The 21,155-nt window shown below is 43.2% G+C and overlaps 1 protein-coding gene across 1 annotated transcript in view; it reads left to right on the forward strand.

Annotated features, from left to right (window-relative positions):
- Positions 1–21,155, forward strand: part of EXOC4 (exocyst complex component 4) — a 684,877-nt gene that overhangs the window by 86,500 nt on the left and 577,222 nt on the right. The window contains exons 5-6 of the mRNA XM_069765360.1: positions 4,795–4,901; positions 12,994–13,237. Of these exons, the coding sequence (XP_069621461.1) occupies positions 4,795–4,901; positions 12,994–13,237 (351 nt within the window). The remainder of the gene's footprint in view (positions 1–4,794; positions 4,902–12,993; positions 13,238–21,155) is intronic.

Consider the following 21,155-nt stretch of genomic DNA (forward strand, 5'->3'; position numbering starts at 1 on the left):
AAAAAAGACATTTGTCCATCCAGTTCAGCCTATATTCCATCATAATAAATCCCCAGATCTACGTCCTTCTACAGAACCTAATAATTGTATGATACAATATTGTTCTGCTCCAGGAAGACATCCAGGCCTCTCTTGAACCCCTCGACTGAGTTCGCCATCACCACCTCCTCAGGCAAGCAATTCCAGATTCTCACCGCCCTAACAGTAAAGAATCCTCTTCTATGTTGGTGGAAAAACCTTCTCTCCTCCAGACGCAAAGAATGCCCCCTTGTGCCCGTCACCTTCCTTGGTATAAACAGATCCTCAGCGAGATATTTGTATTGTCCCCTTATATACTCATACATGGTTATTAGATCGCCCCTCAGTCGTCTTTTTTCTAGACTAAATAATCCTAATTTCGCTAATCTATCTGGGTATTGTAGTTCTCCCATCCCCTTTATTAATTTTGTTGCCCTCCTTTGTACTCTCTCTAGTTCCATTATATCCTTCCTGAGCACCGGTGCCCAAAACTGGACACAGTACTCCATGTGCGGTCTAACTAGGGATTTGTACAGAGGCAGTATAATGCTCTCATCATGTGTATCCAGGCCTCTCTTAATGCACCCTATAATCCTGTTTGCCTTGGCAGCTGCTGCCTGGCACTGGCTTCTCCAGGTAAGTTTATCATTAACTAGGATCCCCAAGTCCTTCTCCCTGTCAGATTTACCCAGTGGTTTCCCGTTCAGTGTGTAATGGTGATATTGATTCCTTCTTCCCATGTGTATAACCTTACACAGCACAGCAGTGTTGTGCTGCTTGTCGTTAGAAAGCACGTCACAGAGCTTGTCAGCTGAAGGGCCAGCACTCCAAAGCATCAGCAGACTCAGTCTGTACCACACATGACATTCATGTAGAGGGGGAAGAGTGAAGCCTGTGACCTGAGCATGCGTACTCAGACTGCTGTCACTCATTGAATAGGATCCCCATCCTCACCAATGACGCAACCCTTTTCATGTCAGCCAATTTCAGTTACTAGATCAGAAGTAGCAGAGCCTGCATGACAACAGAGGAATATATGAGCCACACAGGGAAGCGCTCACAGAAGCAGCTCAGGTAATAAAAGTATATTAGAAAAATGATTGTTAGGAAGAGTTAGGGCATATGAAAGGATGTACAATAAGAGTGGAAACCCCCTTTAAAGTCCATCCATGATGGCGAACATGAAAAACAAATAAGAGAATGCATATAAAATAGACATTAAAAATGCTTAAAGTAAAAGAATAAGGGTGTGTGCGCACATTGAGTATTTGCTTACAAAGATTTCTACATGGTTTCTGTATCTCCAGGCAGCAAAAACTCACATTTTTGCACGTGTTTTTGTACAGCAATGAATGCTTTTTTGAGCGAAGTAAAGATATTTGGAAAAAAAAATATTTTGTGATGTAATTTTTTTTTGGTTCAACCCGTTTTTTCATTCTGATGCAGTGGCATCAGGGTTATGGGATTATGGCTTGATGTCAGCAGCTGTTGCTGACACCAAGCCCTAGGTTTAGTAATTAAGAGGTGTCAGCCAGACACCCTCATTACTAAATCGGTAAGTAAAGAGGTAAATAAACACACATAATTATTACAAATAAATTTGCGAACGCAATGAGAGTTTGAAACAGACCAGCATATGTATTAAGTTGAGAGGTTGTGAAGCGATCCAAATAAGCATACACAAGAAAAAATTGCGCTTCGTCCCAATTAGACCTGTACTATATTGCCCAAACTTGTAACAATAAATGTCAGTACCAAGGAGGTGTGGACAAATAATAAGCGTATATGTTACAACAAGCTTGCAGAGGGGTCCTTGCTAAGACAAGTAAAATGAGCCAATGTCTCTAAAAATGCCAACCTGAAAATGGAATAAATAAACTAGTTAAAAGGTTATGATCACTCGTGGATCAGAGTCTGATTGACAAAGTGTATAATTTCCAACAAACAAGGACTTCTCACAGTTAATTAAGAGGCTGTTAAGTCTAGTTCATAGGACATGCATATGTTGAAAATGCGGTAAAAAAACTTGATAGAAAGAAGCAGCCCCGGCCGGTGGCAAAGCTTCAATGAAAAAAAGGAGAGACAGTGCTGCGCGCTACAGACAGATTAAACCGGGTCGGAAATCTGCTGTGTGCACGCCGCCTGTTACCTTTGGTTGGAGCTCACGTCTTGAAAGAAAGAAGCAGCGGTGTTCCTTCTACGGTGCTGCAGATCTCCGGCGTCCTGTTGTTAGTCCCAGCTTCTGGACGTGGTCACTTGCTTCCTCACAGCGTGTGCACCATGTGGTGGACGGAGCAGGACCTGCCGTGACGTCACTGACCACGTGGAGCCGCGGGACAGCCTGGAATTCTCAGCGTCCTCACCTCACACACGACGGTTACTACCAACACTCCTAATTCCTGTCAGTCAGTTTTTCAAACACACACACATATTGTCACCAGACTATGCATGAGCCTTACCAGAATGAGCTTACATAGGCTGCAACCAAACAGCAACTGGCAGAAATCAGCATGCACCGCGATACCTGTTAATTTTTACAAAAAATGGAAAAAAAAAAATTGTGTGTGATCCCTGCTAATTTTCAGAAGCAGCAGAGGGAAAGCCGACATCTGAGAGCTGATAGTATTCTGGGAAGCAGCCAATAGCAATAAAGGTGCCCAGGCTATTAGTAAATATTAATAATAAAAAAAAAACCCCATATACTATCCTGACTGCAGTAGTCCACATAATCCAGAGTGTCTAACGGCGAGCTCACTTGTAGAGGAGTCACATATGGAGATGTAACTCCTCTAACCGGCTGCCGGCTACATACTTAAAGCAGCGTCATCGCTCCCGCAGTGTACAGCACTGAGCTGCTCTGAGAGGTCACAGGAATTCATCAGCTGATGAGCTCAGGTGATCTCACTTACAGCCCCAGTGCTGCATGAGAACTTTTTTTTTTTTATTTGAATATGCATTTAATTATTTAACATTTTTTTTTATTTTTTTTTTATGTTCGAGCACAGGAGGCGGCTGACGACGAGAGACTACTTTTCCCATCAGCAGTGCCTGCTGACCTGCGGTAAGCTTTTTACCGTGGGTCACAGTCACCGCTGCGGGGTCACTCTGACATCTGACAGTGTGACCCCCGCATCACTTTGATGGTGGTAATGTTACCGTCGATCAGCACCACTGGTGTTTCTTGCGCTGTCACACAGATGACAGCGTGGGAAACACCATAGGAAGACTGTAAAAATGCAAGTAAAAACCAAGCAAATCCGCAAACATTTTTATACCTGCATTTTTGCTGCAAATTTGACTGACTCATTTGAAGTCAGTTGGTGAAACCGCTAGAAATCCACACAAGCAATTGACATGCTGCAGAATAAAACACACTGCAAATACTCAAAGGAAAATTACTAATCATGTGCACAGCACTTCAGGATGCTCATTGAATTAGCTGGCATAAGCTTTTTTGTCCCAATTACGTGCGGAAAAAACGCAGGAGCGTGCACACAGCCTTAGGGGCACGTTAAAAACAGACAAGAAAATTACAAAAAAAAAGGTTCCGATGCATTGATGGATCCGGCTTTTGGTGTCCTTTTTTCGAATCCAATTAAATGCAGACCATTTTAGACAAGTAGCTCAGATTATAGTTAACCTCTATATGCATGGATTTTTTTCCACCTTCATTAAATTTGTAGCACAACTGGTTTTCTTTCAATATATCTAGCATGCTTTCCTGTAAAATATCCTATAATTAAGAAATACATAGTGGTATTGTTTGAGTGGAGCATAGTTCCGTTGTGCCATTTTTTTTCTGTTGCTTTTAATTTGAGGGCATTACCCTCAGGAGCTGTATTATCATATAAGGTCACCAGTCAGCACATATTGCGGCGGTAGAATCTCCTTCATTTTCCAAGGGAAATCAGTCAGCCAGGAAGTACACAGAATGCTGATGTAGCCATTTCTTCAGAGTTTGCTGCACTGCAAATCTAATAGATGTTGGAGGACTCTTACTGAGTGCACAAGGCGAATTACAAATGGACGCTTCGATTTGCAGATGGTTTGATATGGTGTTCACATCCGTATGTTAAGAAAATATTCTAAACTAAATTGTGTGTCAGGTCCCTAACAGTGCGTATGTATATATTATATATGTATTCACATAGATTTGAATTACCGGTATTCTTTTATTAAAGGGAACTCGACCTGACCAATTATCTTAATTATTTTTTAAATTGACAATTTGTTTTTTTTATGTTAAAATAGGTATTTAAACTAAAAAAATGAAAATCTTGCAATTTTCACCCAGGCTACTGTTTGTTTGTATTTTTACCACATAAATGTCGCTAACTTGTGAACAGGTTACTATATCTGCCAAACTCAAAGGCCGTTATTTAGCCTTGAATTGCCAGGGCAAACACCACAATCATAATTTCAGAATGATGATAGGGTTAAAGAGGGAACTCCCACGCTCTGTTAACCATGTAGATGTAGTCCCTATTAACAGCAGCATATAAGGGGTTAAATGGCCATGGTCAGTGTCAAAACTGATGATTGCTGATGCACCAAGTTGGCAGCTATAGTGTACAGCCGACACCTGCTGGATTGTCATCTATCTGGGGATGTCATTCTCTTATGTCTCAGGTCAGTAAGAAGATATATTGGTGGTCTTTAAGGGGTTAATGCATGCAACATGTATGCCTCCTTTGGGGATGGTGGTGGTGTGGAGGGTTATTGAATGTAAATTTGGATATTCAGTGATTTTCTTTCTGTCTTTTTCTTATAATGCAGTTCACTTCCAAAAGATTCCCCGCTTCCCGTTCTTGATGTCACAAATTTGTCTACTCCACGCAAGTTCTTAGATACTTCTCAGTTTGGCTCTCCGGGCTGCTCCACTGGTAGGATATTGTGATGGTTCTTGTGCTCGCTTTCTTATATCGTATGTACTGACTGCTGAAATCGTCTGAAGCATTAAAAGAAAACTCCAATGAGACTGAATTTTGGGTTTACATTTGTTTTTTAGGGTGTTCTTCATATTGATTTAGCTCAATACTTTGTATCTCTGCTATTTGCTCTTTAAATGAGTATTTCCATCTCCAAGATCCTATCCAAGTATGTAGTAGGTGTAGTAAGAATATTAGCGAATAACTCCAATTACAAATATAGTACCTTTTTTCTTATTTGCTATGTCTATTTCCTCATGCGCAGGCATTGCAGGATCTTAAGTATCCATGGTTATGACCACTGATATAGTGATGGTTAGTTAGCTATTTGCTAGTGGTCATCAACATGGATACCTAAGGTCTTACAATGCCTACACATGAGGAAAGACATAGCGAAAGACCTTAGGTATCCATGTTGATGACCACTAGCAAATAGCTAACTAACCATCATTTTATCAGTGGTCGTAACCATGGATACTTAAGATCCTGCAATGCCTGCGCATGGGGAAATTGACATAGTGAATCAGAAGAACTATACTACATTTCTAATTGGAGGTATTTGCTAATATTATTATTATTACACCTACTACATATCGGGATAGGATCTTAGAGATGGGAATATCCCTTTATATGGGTCGTCCTCATTCTCTTGTTAGTTCAGCTTTCCTCACACACTGACCAGCGCTTCTGTGTATACAATTGCTTCTGGTGGAGGAACATGTGACCAGACCGGTCCATTAGCCTCCAATAGAAAAGGGCTTTCTCATGTGAGGCGTTATACAATGTGAGCAGGTGATGGACTGGTCTGGTCACATGTTTCTCCACCAGCAGACATTGATTCTGACAGAAGTGCTGGTCAGTGTTGTGAGGAAAGCTACAGTAAGGCTTACTAAAAAACTAATACCATAAAATATTAAAGTTTATTTCAAATTAAAATTAAAAACCAAACCAAACTCCGATTCAGTAATGTAACACCAGGTCACTGATTGTGGGGCATAGTGCAATGGTGCTTACTTGGTATGGATATATGATCAATTCGCTGTTAAAAGGCATGCTGCAATATTTATTTTCCAGGACGTCCCCCTGACAGCACCCTGGAGGACGTCGTCCTCCTCCTTGCAGGGATAGGAAAAACACACGAGAGGTTAAAAGGTCCCACTCCGCCCCCTTTTCTTCAGTGTTTTTCCTGTCTCTGCATGGAGGGACACACAAGAGTTGTGCAGATTGAGAAGGTTTACCAGAGACCGGAGGGTTCAGAGGGATCGTGCGGCTGGTCCAATATCCCCCCCCCCTGTCAAGTGGCCCAGGGCAGAAACTTCCCGGTGGGGAGTCCCTCTGCCCCAGAGACCAGTCGAGCGGACGGGCTCCTGGGTAGAGCCGCTTCCTCCCGGCAGTGGGCTCTTGCGCCAGGCAGGAGAAGAGGCGCCCGGAACTATGTGTTCCATACAGGAACACGGAGGAGTTGGCGGTCAGCAGCCACTCCCGGGACCGAGCGTCATTTCCGGTGACGTCAGCGGGGCCCAGCTTGCGTTCCACATCGTGGAACGCGGAAGTAGGTGTACAATAACCGAGCGTCACTTCCGGTGACGTCATCGGCGTATCCTGTCCGGCGTTCCACAGCGTGGTATGCGGACATAGTAAGGGGTAAAAAGCGAGCGGCAGATTTAATTAGGTTTGCACTCAGGCTTCTGAGGGTCCGCATGTGAACAGGACTCGCTGTCTAACGTTCAGCGTCGCTTGTTGGCACAGTGTGTGTGTGTTGAAACAAGAGTCTAAATGCCGGAGACGAAAGAGGATATGGAATTCAGGAGTGAGGATGCTGGGGTAAGTGCGCATAGCGCAGAGGCTCCTGCACACACATTTAGACACTAATCCCAGCCCTATTATACATATTCTTGTATTATTAGGATAAGGATATTCCACAGACACCCCTCCCAACGGCTAAAAAGCCAGGCAAGGCCTTGGCAAAGAGTAACCGTTGCTCCATATGTCACTTAAAGCTTCCTGAGGCGTACAAAAAATCACTCTGCAGCTCATGTATTTCCAAGGTTGTAAGGGAAGAACAACCAACATTCTTGTCTGAGATGAGGAGTTTAATCCGGGAGGAAGTGCAAGCCTCCTTGGCTACCATATCACAACAGCACCATTCCATTCCAGGCCGTAAGAGACCCAGATGGGACCCAGAACAGAGAGATCTTGATATATCTTCAAATGAAGAATCAGACCTTAAAAGCTCAGACCAGGAAGAAGGAGAGCTCCCACTAGAAGAGCAGGGTCCAGGAAGGAAATATCTCTTCCCAGTGGAAAATACGGAAGATCTACTACAGGCGGTGAGAAATACTATGCAGATAAAGGAGGAGCCACGTACAAAGTCCAGACAGGATCTAATGTTTGGAGGTCTTACATGTCAGAGACAGACGGTGTTCCCTGTAAGCGAACATATCCGGCTGATGATATTGCAAAAATGGAAAGAAGCAGAATGTAGACTAGTGATGTCCCAAGAATTTAAGGGTCGTCTACCATTTGACCCAGATGATATCAAGACATGCGAAGAAATCCCTAAAGTCTATGTACCTGTGGCCAAAGTTACAAAAAAGACATCCATTCCTTTTGACTACTCTTCAAGCCTCAGAGATGCCATGGATCGCAAGGCAGATATTCTCCTACGTCGAGCTTGGGAAACGTCAGCAGCTCTGATACGGACTAATATAGCGGCTACTTCGGTGGCCAGATCCATGTTCTTATGGATGGGGCAATTAGAAGAACATTTAGTTAATAAGACCCCACGGGCTGAAATAATTTCTTCCCTTCCCATTATAAAATCCGCCACGGCATTCTTGGCTGATACTTCAACCGAATCAGTGAGATTTGCGGATAGAAGTAGTTCCTTGTCTAACGCAACCCGTAGAGCTATATGGGTTAAATCCTGGTCGGGTGATAACCCTCTAAAAATAAATTATGTGCCATTCCCTTTGCAGGATCTAAGGTGTTTGGACAGGCGTTAGATGACATCTTAGAGTTTGCGTCTGATAGTAAAAAAGGGTTTCCTGAGGATAAACCTAAGAGATTTCAGCCCTTTCGTAAAAGGCCACCACCTCGCGAACAACCTGACTATAGAGAGCAGTGGAGATCCAACAGAGGTACCTATAAAGGTTCCTATGCTCAGAACAGAAGGGGAAAAAATTCCCTTTTCGGATCAAGCTCTAGATCTAGAAGACAATGACGCCATAGGTATAGGGGGCAGGCTCAGTCTTTTTCTAAACAACTGGAGACAGATAACAAAAAACGAATATGTACTAAATATAATATCAGAGGGCTACAGAATAGAGCTTATATCTACCCCGCTCCAAAGGTGTATCTCACCGACAACCGTGGCAGCCGATTCTCCAATGTTCTCAGACCTTCAGGAACTTTTCGGGTCCCCTCATCAGAAATAGGAAGAGGTCACTACTCTCCCCTATTCTCAATCCCGAAACCGTCAGGGGAAGCACGCACAATAATTTAAAACCGTTAAACTTTTGGGTCAACTACCAAAGGTTCAGGATGGAATCCATAAGATCAACCATCCACCTCATGGACAAAAATTCAGTAATGTGCACTCTCGACCTGAAGAATGCGTATTATATCAGGTTCCAATACATCCAACCTCTCAGGAACTTCTGAGGTTCTCGGTAAGTCTGCCGGACCAAACCTGCCACCTCCAATTTCAATGCCTCCCGTTCGGTTTGGCCTCAGCTCCAAGAATATTTACGAAGTTGATCGCAGAGGTAGTTGCATATCTAAGAAACAAAGGAATTACAATAATTCCTTATTTGGACGATTTTCTACTGGTAGCCCGATCAGAAAGAACGTTACTCCTACACAGAGATCGAACCATTGCAATGTTGGAACACCTTGGCTGGGTCGTAAATCGAAAAAAGTCACACCTGAAGCCCGAATCTCGGAAAGTATTCCTTGGAGTGCTTCTGGACTCTACCTGCAGACAGTCCTTTCTACCAAGAGAGAAGCTGGAATCAATAAGAAAAATGATCACAGAATTCCTGAAACATCGGGTTACCATAAGATCAGCCATCAATATCTTAGTAATAATGACAGCCTGTATCACCTGTGTCACGTGGGCTCAAGCCCACTCAAGACTATTACAAAGACCGGTTCTCTCGGTATGGGATCGGTGCCAGATGTCTCTGAACAGACCAATACATCTATCAACAGTAGTGAAAAGATCATTATGATGGTGGATACAACCCGGCAACCTAAGGACATGAGTTCCATGGATCCCGACCCGTTGAGTAGTAATCACCACGGACGCCACTCAGTGGGGATTGGGAGCACACCTAGAAGGAAGGTTTTTTCAGGGCAGGTGGCCCGAAGACATCAGCCACAAGTCATCAAACTTCAGAGAACTTTATGCAGTTTGGGAGACCCTAAGAAGAAACTGTTCTCAGCTAAAGAACAAGCATGTGAAGATTTTAACGGACAACATGACAGCAGTGTCATTCTTGAGACACCAATGAGGTCCCAAGCACAAAGCACTACAAGATCTAGCGCAAATGATATTTGCCTGGGCAGAGAACACAGTTCTTTCAATTACAGCAGTGCACTTTTTAATTTGTCACAAAATATCCTGTCCGACTACCTAAGCAGGAGAAAGGTTTGTCCAACAGAGTGGGAACTAAACCAAGAAATTTTCCAAATATTGTGCCACCGTTGGGGAACTCCCAGAATAGATTTATTTGCCACAAGAAAAAATTCGAAGGTGCCCAGATTCTATTCTCTCAATCCTTCAGACATGCCAGAAGCAGTCGTCGCCTTAAGCCAGACTTGGGCCGAACCACTCTCCTATGCTTTTCCTCCGTTGGCACTCATTCCAGTGGTTCTCAGGAAAATTCAGGAAGACCAGGCTACAGTGCTGTTGATTGTGCCATTCTGGCCAAAGAGAAGCTGGTTCCCGTTGCTGGGGTCATGACTGCAGAGAACCCAATCAAGCTTCCTCTATGGAAAGACGTCATCTATCAGGGTCCGGTCTTGCACCAAAACCCGGGAAGATTACATCTGTCAGCATGGATCCTGAAAGGGACATCTTGAAAGCCCGCGGATCTTTAGATGAAGTCATTTCAACCATTCAAGCTAGTAGAAAACCAGTAACTTCGGCGATCTACTACAAGATCTGGAAGAAATTCTGTATGGAGGGTGGCAGGTCGGCTGTGTTGCCAGAGACCCCGGATGTCCCCAGAGTTCTGGATTTTCTTCAGTCTGGGTTCAACATGGGTCTTAAGCCTAGTACCCTTAGGGTATGTGCACACGTCAGGATTTCTTGCAGAAATTTTCCTGACAAAAACCGGACATTTCTGCCAGAAATCCGCATGCGTTTTTACCGCGATTTTACAGCGATTTTGATGCGTTTTTGGTGCGTTTTTTTCCAAATGCATAGAATTGCGGGAAAAACGCAGAAAATCCGCAAAAATAATGAACATGCTCATTTTTTTACCGCGATGCGTTTTTTTCGTGGAAAAAAACGCATCCATGTGCACAAAACATGCAGAATGCATTCTAAATGATAGAATGCATAATGTATGTGTTTTAATGAGTTTTTATAGCGTTTTTAGCGTGAAAAAATGCGAAAAAAAAGCGAAAAAACCTGAACGTGTGCACATGGCCTAAAGGTACAGATTTTGGCCCTCAGCACTTTCTTAGATTATCCTTTGGCCGCCCACCCATGGATAATTAGGTTTGTTAAAGCCATCCAGAGATTGCTTCCCACCTTAGGCAGTTAACCCCCTCTTGGGACTTGGTCCTTAGGGCTCTATGTAAAGAACCTTATGCCCTAAGTGAAAACATGCCTATCTCAATTCGTACATGGAAAACAGCCTTTCTAGTAGCAATTTACGACAGCTAAAAGAGTGGGAGAGATTCAGGCTTTATCTATTAGGGATCCCTATCTTCAGATTCACGATGATCACATAATCTTAGACCCATCGTTTATCCCAAAAATTGCATCAGTTCAAAACCGGAACCAAGAAATAATTTTACCCTCCTTTTGCCAAAAAGCCTCCAATGCAAAAGAGCAATCTTTACACTCCTTGGATGTCAGACAAGCAGTGTTAGACTATCTAGAGGCCACTAGTACCTGGAGAAGGGACCCTAACCTATTTATCCTGTTTGGGGGAAAAAATAGGGGTAAAAAAGCTTCCAAAACTTTTATAGCTACATGGATCACAACTGTAATTGCTAAAGCCTATTCATCAGAAGGGGTGGACTGCCCAGTGGGAATAAAAGCTCATTCTACTAGGGCTATTTTAGCATCATGGGCTGAACGAGCAGGGGCGTCCTTAGAACAAATATGTAAGGCCGCAACCTGGGCCAGGGTGAATACATTTTGTAAACATTATAAACTTGACGTGTTAGCAGCCCAGCGAGCGTCATTCGGGAGAAAAGTTCTCCAAGCAGTAGTCCCACCCTAGAGGAGTTTTCTTTGGTATTCTCCAGGGTGCTGTCAGGGGGACGTCCTGGAAAATGGGTATTAGACCTACCGGTAATTCGGTTTCTCCAGGAGTCCATCCTGACAGCACCATTACTTCTCCCCCCTATGTATACTATTTTCATATGCTGTAATATGATTTTGTTAATTAAAAGAATTCAAATTTGCATCTATCCATGGTGTGGTACTTGTCAAAACACTGAAGGAAAGGGGGCGGAGTGGGACCTTTTAACCTCTCGTGTGTTTTTCCTGTCCCTGCAAGGAGGAGGAGGACGTCCTCCAGGAATTACCGGTAGGTCTAATACCCATTTTGATGGATATGCTGAGATGGGGCATGCTGAGGGTATGTTGCAACATTATTCCATTTTGGACAGGCTTTAATAAGGTTGCAATTATATAGGCATGCTTATAAAAAAGGAAAAATCTCCAATTGATTGTATTTTTCTGCTGGGGCTCATAATTCGAGACCCTATTGGGACAACTATTATTTTTATGCATGTTACACTGTGACTCCCTATACAGCTTGTTTTAAGCTATAATCTGGAAATCCCTAAGAGTGTTAGTTATCCTACATGTGACAGTGGGGGTTGTTGGCTATTCATTATTGAATGATGATATTATATAGCTCCCTGGTATCCTAGTTAAGTTTACTTTAGGGGAACTGTAGGGTTACCAGGATCAGCCGCCGAGGAGCAGGGGCGCCACATTGCGTCCAAGAGGGTGCCAACCTCCGCTGGTAGGTAGGGATCATTCTAGGGACTCATTAGGGTGAATTTTAGTTTCCTCAAATTTACCCTAGAGGATAAAATTGTTTTCCACCAGACATTAATTTTTTGTGGTGGCAGTTATTGTTTAGAATTCCTGGTTTTTTTGCTACACTGTATGAGTATTGTATGTCCTTTTGTACGGTTGTATTTTGGTAGGGGTATTATCCGGTAACTCCACTCTATAATAAGGGATTTCTAGGGACAGAAGGGCGACCACCGAGGAGCGCGTCGCCATATTGTGTTCAAGAGGGTGCCAACCTCCGCAGGCAGGTAGGGGTGAATTGGGATAAGTAGGTATACCCATACCCTAGCCTGCCTTATGATCTGGTCTGTTAATAGTGGGTCAAAAGTAATCAGTGACCTGGTGTTACATTATTGATTCTGAGTTTGGTTTTTAATTTTAATTGGAAATAAACTTTAATGTTTTATGGTATTAGTTTTTTAGAAAGCTACAGTAAAAAGAGAAAACGGATGACCCCTTTAATGCAGCTTGTCATGATATATGCTGATCCAAAACCGTATAAAGTTACATAGTAACCTATGTTATGTGTTAAAGAAGCAATACTCCCATCAAAATTTGTATCCTCTTAATATATTGCACTCCTCATATTATATAGGACTGTGTTGCCCTTCTACCCACTTAAACTAGGTGACAAATTCCCATTGAACAGGCGGATTTCAGACATTTAGTGTGGCATCTGGTGACTAAATGTATAGTGGTTATAAAGCAGTATCCAGTTAGTGGCTGCTTTATTTGGACCTATGAATGTATCTCTTAACTTCATGATGTTTTTTTTTACAGTTAAAGACCTGAGCCTTCAAGAAATCAAAGAAGATCCTGATTCGGATCCTGAGGAGAGCAGCATAGTATTTATGGGAGTTCTTATTAAAGGTCTAGCAAAGCTGAAAAAGATCCCAGAGACTGTGAAAGCCATTAAGGAGCGCCTTGAAAATGAGCTAAAGCAGATTGTAAAGCGTTCCACAACTCAGGTGGCTGACAGTGGCTATCAGCGAGGAGAAACTGTGACTCAGGAAAACCAGCCACGGTAAGATGTGTACTGCAAACTTACAGAACAATCAGCTCAATAGTCATCAGTGTTCTACATATGCTGCATCCCATCCCTGCAGTAAGAAAACCTCATATTCTGCTGGGAAAAAGTAACATAACATTGAGATTAAAAGTCAGGAGATTACAGATGGCGTTTGGTGTGTTACAAAGTGGCAAAACTTCTAGAAACATGCCCATATTTTTATGCAACTTCATGGTGAGGAAAAAACATGTCTGTTACTTACCGGTAATGTGTTTTTTCGGAACTCATGACGGCACCAACGAGAGAGGGGATCCGCCATTCAAGGACAGGAAACCTTGAAGATGCGTCTCTCTCTCCGCATCACACAAAGAACCCACCAACCAGAAGATGATCATCTTAGTAATGGGAGCGAATATAAGGGTGCTGTCATGGGTTCTGAAAAGCACATTATCGGTAAGTAATATCCATGTTTTTCGGTCACCCATGACAGCACCAATGAGAGAATTACAGAAAATGAGTCATATATTAGAGAGGGACCACAGCCTGTAGAACCCTTCTCCCATATGTGAGATCAGAGGAGGCAGATAGATTTAGTCTACAGTGGTTATAAAAGGTAGAAGGTTACGACCAAGTTGCTGCCAGCAGATGTATTTGATGTGCATATCCGTTCTTTCTGCCCAGGATGCTGTCTTCGCTTTTGTAGACTGGGCTTTCAGCTCTCCTGTAGCTGCTCTGCCTGCCCCTGCATAGGCCATCTTATTTAAGTTCCCACTGGCATTTTTGCTGTGTTTTTTGCTGCGTTTTTTAATGCTAATTTTCTGCTGCTTTTCACAGTACCAGCGAAGCCTATGAGATTTCAGAAATCTCATGTACACACATTGTTTTTTTTTTGTCATCAGTATTTTGTGCTTTGCATGTTTTTTGGCCATAGAGCATGTCACTTCTTTCAGCGTTTTTTCAGTATTTTTTGCCAATTGAAAGCAATGGGTGATGAATAAAATGCTAACAAAATGGAAAAAGCAAGTACAGCAGTGTATGAGACACATTTATTATTGTTATTTTTGCCAGGTTTACCATCTTATCTTGGTCACCTGAGATGGCAGTTTGGAATAGTACAGTTGAATTAAATTAGTGATGCTTACAAAGTAAACATTGGTCAACAAAGGTGTGAATTTGAGCCATGCCTGTGGTTGACCAAGGTGTGAGGGTGCACAGTGTGTGAGCAGCTCAATGGCATACCAAAGTGTGAAAGTTTAACAGTGTCCTCCAGCTCAATGTACTGCCAGTGTGTTAGGTAAATTATTCCAGACAAATTCACCTCCCTCAGCTGTTACATTTGTATGTTTAGTTTTTCATGAACATATGTCTTGTATTGGTAACCTGTGTTCATGTTTCTGTGGTGGAAGCAAACCTGAACTTTGGGATCCTGAAAAATGCCCCAAAACATGCGTTTTTGACACTGCTTCTTTTCTGCCAAGAGTGCAGGTTTTTGCTGCAGAAAAAAAAATGCAAAAACGCCTCGTGTGAACTTAGCCTTAATGGCCTCTCTTGTACACCTTGATAGGGTAACTTTTGAAACTTTTATTCCTTGCCTAGGCCCCTAAAAGGAGATGAATAGAGCCCTATACTTCCTCCAAGACTTCATAGATATTAAATACTGTAGAAGACATCTAACATTTAAGGTGTGAAATTTTTCCTCTTTACTATTTTGGGGTCAGGACAGAAGGAATGTAGAACTATCTCCTGTGACCTATGAAATACAACCTTAGGTGAATAAAAGTCGTGTCAGGGTAACCTTGAGACCCATCTTCCAAGAACAGGGTGAAGGGATGGTCTGAAGATAGAGCCTATATGTCACTTACCCTATGGGCTGATGTTAAGGCTACCAGCAGTATTGTTTTCAAGGTGACTATTTTTATGGGCCGTGAACTTAGAGGCTCAAAAGGCGATTCTGTTAGGCTACGTTCACACTAGCGTTCGGCTAGTGTGCGTCGCGCTAGCGTCGGGCAACGCAGCGGCGACGCACGCGTCATGCGCCCCTATATTTAACATGGGGGAAGCATGCGTTTTTGCTTGTTGCGTTTTCCGACACGTGCGTCTTTTTTGACGCTAGCGTCGGACCAAGAAAACGCAACAAGTTGCATTTTTCTTGCGTCCGATTTTCGTCAAAAAACGACGCACGCGTCGAAAAACGCAGCGTTTTGCGTTTTTCGGTGCGTTGTGCGTCGCGCCGCCGACGCAGCGGCGCACAACGCTAGTGTGAACGTAGCCTTAATGCATTTAGAACTGAATTTACATCCCAAGAAAGAGTTTTTGCTATAGGGATCATTCTGGATTTAACACATGCCTGAAATTTAGCCATTTGTTTCCTGCGAAATTTCAGTTGTATAGTGCTACCATGGCTGAAATTTGAGCTTTCAAGGTACTAACAGCCAGACCTCATTCTAGCCCTTTCTGAAGGAACTCTAGGATTTCTTTAGAGGGACACTACCCCTCCCCAAATTGGATTCTGTGGATGACAGGAAATTCTCGGCTTCCTACTACTAAAGTAGACCAGATTAGAAGAGAACCCTTTAGCAATGACCTCTCAAGTTCCAGTCTGTTAAGTGCAGCCCAGTCACCTGAGGATGGAATATGGACCCCTGATCAAGAAGGTCCGGGATCTCTGGAAGAACCCAAGGATTCGTGACTGACATGTTTTTCAGCCAAAAGAACCATGGTCTCTTGGGCCAGAAGGGGGAGAAATTCCCTCACCCCATCCTCCCTGATCTTCCTTAACACTGCTGGAATCAGACATATTGGAGGGAAAGGCATACGCAAGGCTGAAATCCCATTTAATCTGAAAGGTGTCCACTACTTGAGGGTTTTCTCTTGGATTCAAAGAATACTTCCTTAGCTTGCTGTTTCGCCTTGTTGCGAAAAGGTCGATCTACAGACAACCCCGTATGGCCACGACCTGATTGAACACCGTACTTTTTAGGGACCACTCTCTGTGTAGCAACAGTTTGCGTCTCAGGAAATTTACTTTGATATTGTCCCTTCCCTTGATATCTAGAGTGGACAATGATGGGATGTGGTCGATCTACGGACAACCCCGTATGGCCACGACCTGATTGAACACCGTACTTTTTAGGGACCACTCTCTGTGTAGCAACAGTTTGCGTCTCAGGAAATTTACTTTGATATTGTCCCTTCCCTTGATATCTAGAGTGGACAATGATGGGATGTTTGCTTCTGCCTTTGCATTCGGTTTCTGGAGTGAGTGCTCCTCTGATAGTTTATGTACGCAACTGTGACCTGATTGTTCAAGAGTATATTTACGTGGTCGCCTCGTAGGAAGGGTAGTAGACTGTTTAGTGCATTTTCCACTGCAAGAAGCTCCCACATATGAGGAGACCCATCTTTCTACCTCTGGCCATGTACTCTGGACTAGGTGGCTGTCCAGGTGAGCCCCCCATCTCTTGGGACTGGCATCTGTAGTGACTAATTTGGTGATGTGGGGAATCCATGGCACACCCTCCCGGAATGATCCTATCCTCAAATGCCAATGGATCGAGAGTATCTCTTCTTGTGGAAATGTTAGTTTTCCTTATAGATAAACTTGTTAGGAACTCTCACATTCTAGGATGTTCCATTACAAGTCCCTTGAGTGGATCTGAGCCCAATTTACTGCCGGGATACAGGAGATGAGGGAACCCAGTAGGGATATTGCTTTTCTGAGGGCCATTACCAGTGTTGTATTCCTCTAGAGATCAGACTGACTATCTTTCTCTTTTTTGATCTGGTAGATGACATTATTGTCAGTCTTAGTCCAACATCAGACCCAAAAAAGAACTGTATCCTTTGTGGGGCTAACTTTGATTTTTCTAGGTTCAAACACCATCCTAAGCTCTTCAAGATGGGGCATTTTTCCTACACTTGATCCTGACAATGATCGTAAGAGTTTCCTGCTATTAGGAAATCGTCAAGGTAGGTAATAGTCAGTTTGTTTTCTTCCTGAGGTGGGCCGTAACCTCTGCTATTAGCTTCATAAACACACTGGGTGCTACAGGTAGGCCAAAGGGGAGGGCGTTGTATTGAAAGTGCCTCCTGATACCTCCTACTGTTACAGCGACCCTGAGAAACTTCTGAAATCTTGCATGTATTGGCACATGATAATACGCATCCTTTAGATCTAGGACAGTCATATAACATCCAGGAAAGAGCAGCGGCATTGCTGATTAAATCGACTCCATCTTAAACATGTGAATTTTTATGAACTTGTTCAATTCTTTCAGGTTGATTATCATCTTGTTTGAGCCACCCATTTTTTTTAATGAGAAACAGGAGAATAAAATCCTTTCTCTTTTTCCTCCGGTGGAACTTCTGGTAAAACGCTCTGTCTCTAATGCCTGTTGTTCTGGCAGAGATGCTCGTGTGGCAGTCACAACAAATCTCTCTGGTGGATGTTGTCGAAACTCCAGCCTCAACCCTGATTTTTCCGGATTGAGGATCCAGATGCTGGAGGAAATTTTCTCCCAGGTTGGAAGGGAGAGAATTCCCCCCACCCCCCACCTAGAGAACAAAGTCACTTGGAGGTTTTTCTTCTATCCTGGGAGGGACCGCCTCAAAGGAATCCTTTACTATTTCTGGAGAAATCATCCCATCTATTTTGCTTTCTGACCACTCTCCTTTAGTTGAACTTTTTCCTCCGAAAGGACTGTTTGAAGAATGAAAAGGGAGATCTTTGGAATACTTTCTTATTATCCCCTACCATCTCGAGCATATCATCCAGGGCTGTGCCAAATAAGCACTCTGAGAGCACAACTTCCCTGGCCAGCACTTTAACAAGACAGCTCTATGGCCTGCATTAGATAGCGCTGCTGACCTTGCCAATCTAGCTTAATCTGCCGAGGCATTCTTTACTGGGAGTGTGGCCAAGATGGAGTCTCAAGGTGATTTATCCCTCAGCTGGTCTTCTAACCTATTCAACAAGACCATGAGTGATCTGGCCTTACAAGTTGCTTCTATGGCCGGTTTCAGTGCCTCTGCTGACTACTCCCAGGCACCTTTAAAGAAAAGTATCAATTTTCCCGTCTAAGGGGTCTTTTAATAACCCTGCATTCTCAAAGGGAAGAGATGATGTCCTTGAGGCTTTGGAAATGGCAACATCCAGTTTTGTGGCTTTATTTCAGGACGCTGTCGACTCCTCTTTAAAGGGGTATTTCCTCTTGAAGGAAGATGGAAGCGGCCCTCTTTTTTTCTGGTCTTTCCCAGTCCTTGTATTTTATCATTAATAGGTAAGGTTTTATGCTTTCTCTGATCCAGAGTCCCAAGCATTATGCCCTGTGTCCTGTACTGAATTTTTTTTTGTCTACCCATCCCATTTTGGACCTTACTGCTTTTACTAGATTGTCTACTTCTTCCTGGGGAAAACAAGGACCTGTTTCTGAGTTGCTTTCAGATGAGGATGAACTAGAAGAATCATCCAGAACACCTGTGTCTGATTCTGTACCTGATAACGTGGAAAATCTCTTGGTCTTGTGTCTGTGTGGTTTCCCCTGAGTAGGATAGGAAAGTCAACAAATTCTCTCGGTCCTTATGAGGGATTTTAAACTGGAGGTAAAATTCTGAGTCTCTTCCAATATTGTCTCTTCAATACAAGAACAGCACAATTTTTAGGCCATACCTTGGTCAACCCTTGACCACCTAGCGCACAAGCTTTGTGATTTGTTTTTCTTAAACACTTCTTAGGGGGCTCCTAGCCACAGAGGTAAAAGGAGAGAGAAAAGGTAAAACCTCATTAATAAGCTGACTTTCTTGTAGATCACTCACCACTCAGAGGATATGAAGGCACACCAGAACGGGAGGCAATATGTAATCCGAAATCTCTTCTTTGGAGACTGCGGAATCTACTATTCTGCTGGAGCTGTGCCGACTTGACTTGGAATCTCTGGTCCTGTGTGCTCTGCTTGAGCGTCCGCCACTCATGTCCTAGTGTGGCCGCTGTTTTTGCTTTTGCCGCTTTTGATGCCGGGGCTAGAGATGCTGTGGTTGCTCTGGCTCAGAGTGCTGCTGTTGCTGCAGCATTGTATGCTGCCGCCTTGAACGTGAAACACACGCCCCTGCCTGACTGACGATCCATCCTAAAATACATTGACTCCAGGGGATCTGCCAAACGGTGAGCTCCTACGGCTTCCGGAACCCGCCTGGAAGTATTAACCCGGGTGAAATTTCCCAGCGCGCGTCATCCGGGCGCAACTTCCAGTACACGACTTCCAGTCCGTGACTTTCAATCCGCTCCCTGTGTCTGATGGGACGCGTGGCTACATGCCACCATGCGGTGATGGTGCCGGAGACATCCGACGGATGAGACCTCATTGGACCCCCTGTGGTGCTTCCTGCTGTCCCAGCGCCAGCCGCAGCAGAGACTGTGCCCTAACCCTAATCGACTGGTCTGGGAACCTTGTCTTCCTTTTCCCTTTTGGTCTTCTTCCACAGTTCAAGAGAGTTCCCCTATCAAGGACAGGAAGCCAACTGGTGCAGGGAGATGCGCTGCCCTGTTTATTTTGCAGGTCTCCTGTTCTTGAAGGGTTGGTCCCCTTTCTCTTTGGTGCTGTCATGTGTGACAGAAAAAACTCCCAAAAACATATTTTCCTTTGAACTTATTACCAGCATCTCCCTACAAACCATTATGGTAGTATACAGTATGAAAATACAAGATCTAATAGCTCTGCCCATGTAGGGTTGTGGGATGACTTTCAAGGTGATTTCCTTGCATCTTGCTCAATAAAGGCTATGTACACCAAGACCCCGTTTTTCTTTTAGTTCTAATCAATCTGAAATGAAAAATGAAATAACTTTGCTTCAGGTCTTAATCAAGTAATACTGTTTTATTTCTACAGCTGCTGTGCAGACTGTATGTGCTTCCCATGTTAGCAAAACAATTCTTAGTATTGTAAGCCTGCAGCCCCCTATTTTTTCATATGTCGAAATAGGTAGATGAGGATTGGCGACCATCTAAGGTGCACCGCCGTAATATAGATTTGGGATGCTAGCTAAAACCTTTTGGCTGTGTGCACTCGTGATTTGGTGCATTTTTGTCGCAGTTTTTCTGTCCAGATTAGTGACAAAACCTGATGACTGCAAAGTGAATGAGAAACCTGAAGTGTCATGCACACGTAAAGTATTTTTGACTTGCAGATTTGATGCAGAAAATAATTGTCAGTTGTCATTTCTTAATGCATTTTTGCCTTGCGTTTTCACCATTGACTTCACTGAAATCAATCAAAAACGTGAGGGCAAAAATGCACCAAAACCGCACATTTTTGCAGCTGCTTTTTTTTGCCAAGAGATGCTGAAATTTTACTTATTGTGTGAAGATACCCTTATTGTATATTACAGTTACATGGAATTACTAAATTTGGGGAAAAAAAATGATAAAACTGTTGCATGTAGCCATCCCAAATGTATATTTTGGGGTCTAACCTGGGGCCTGTATTTAGACTGGAAACTGATCTGTGGTCTGTATTAATATTATAATTTAATCTGGGGTGTGTATTTTCTGTGTGTGGGGGGGGGGGATATTTTATGGTCTGTAATTATTCAACGGGTCTGTGGCATAGTCTACGGTGTGGGTTTATTCTGGTGTCCTTATTTAGTAATGGGTCTATAATCTGCGATCTGATCTCAGATATATATGTATGTGTGTGTGTATATTTCAGATTCCATATTTAATTAGGGAAACCGAGTACGGAGATTGTATTTATTCATTGTCTCTGGTGTATGTACTTATTCTGGTATCTTTTGTTCCTCTGTGGTTTTGTCTGAGATCTGTATTTATTTTGGGGTCTCGTCTGGGTCTGTATTTGCAGTCCGTGGTGATGTTAGAATATGTTATTTTTCTGGTGGTTAGGTTGAAGAGTTCCAGTCATTTCTAGTAAGGTCATCTGTC

This window comes from Ranitomeya imitator, chromosome 4 (assembly GCF_032444005.1).
Source record: "Ranitomeya imitator isolate aRanImi1 chromosome 4, aRanImi1.pri, whole genome shotgun sequence".
Lineage (NCBI taxonomy): Eukaryota > Metazoa > Chordata > Amphibia > Anura > Dendrobatidae > Ranitomeya > Ranitomeya imitator.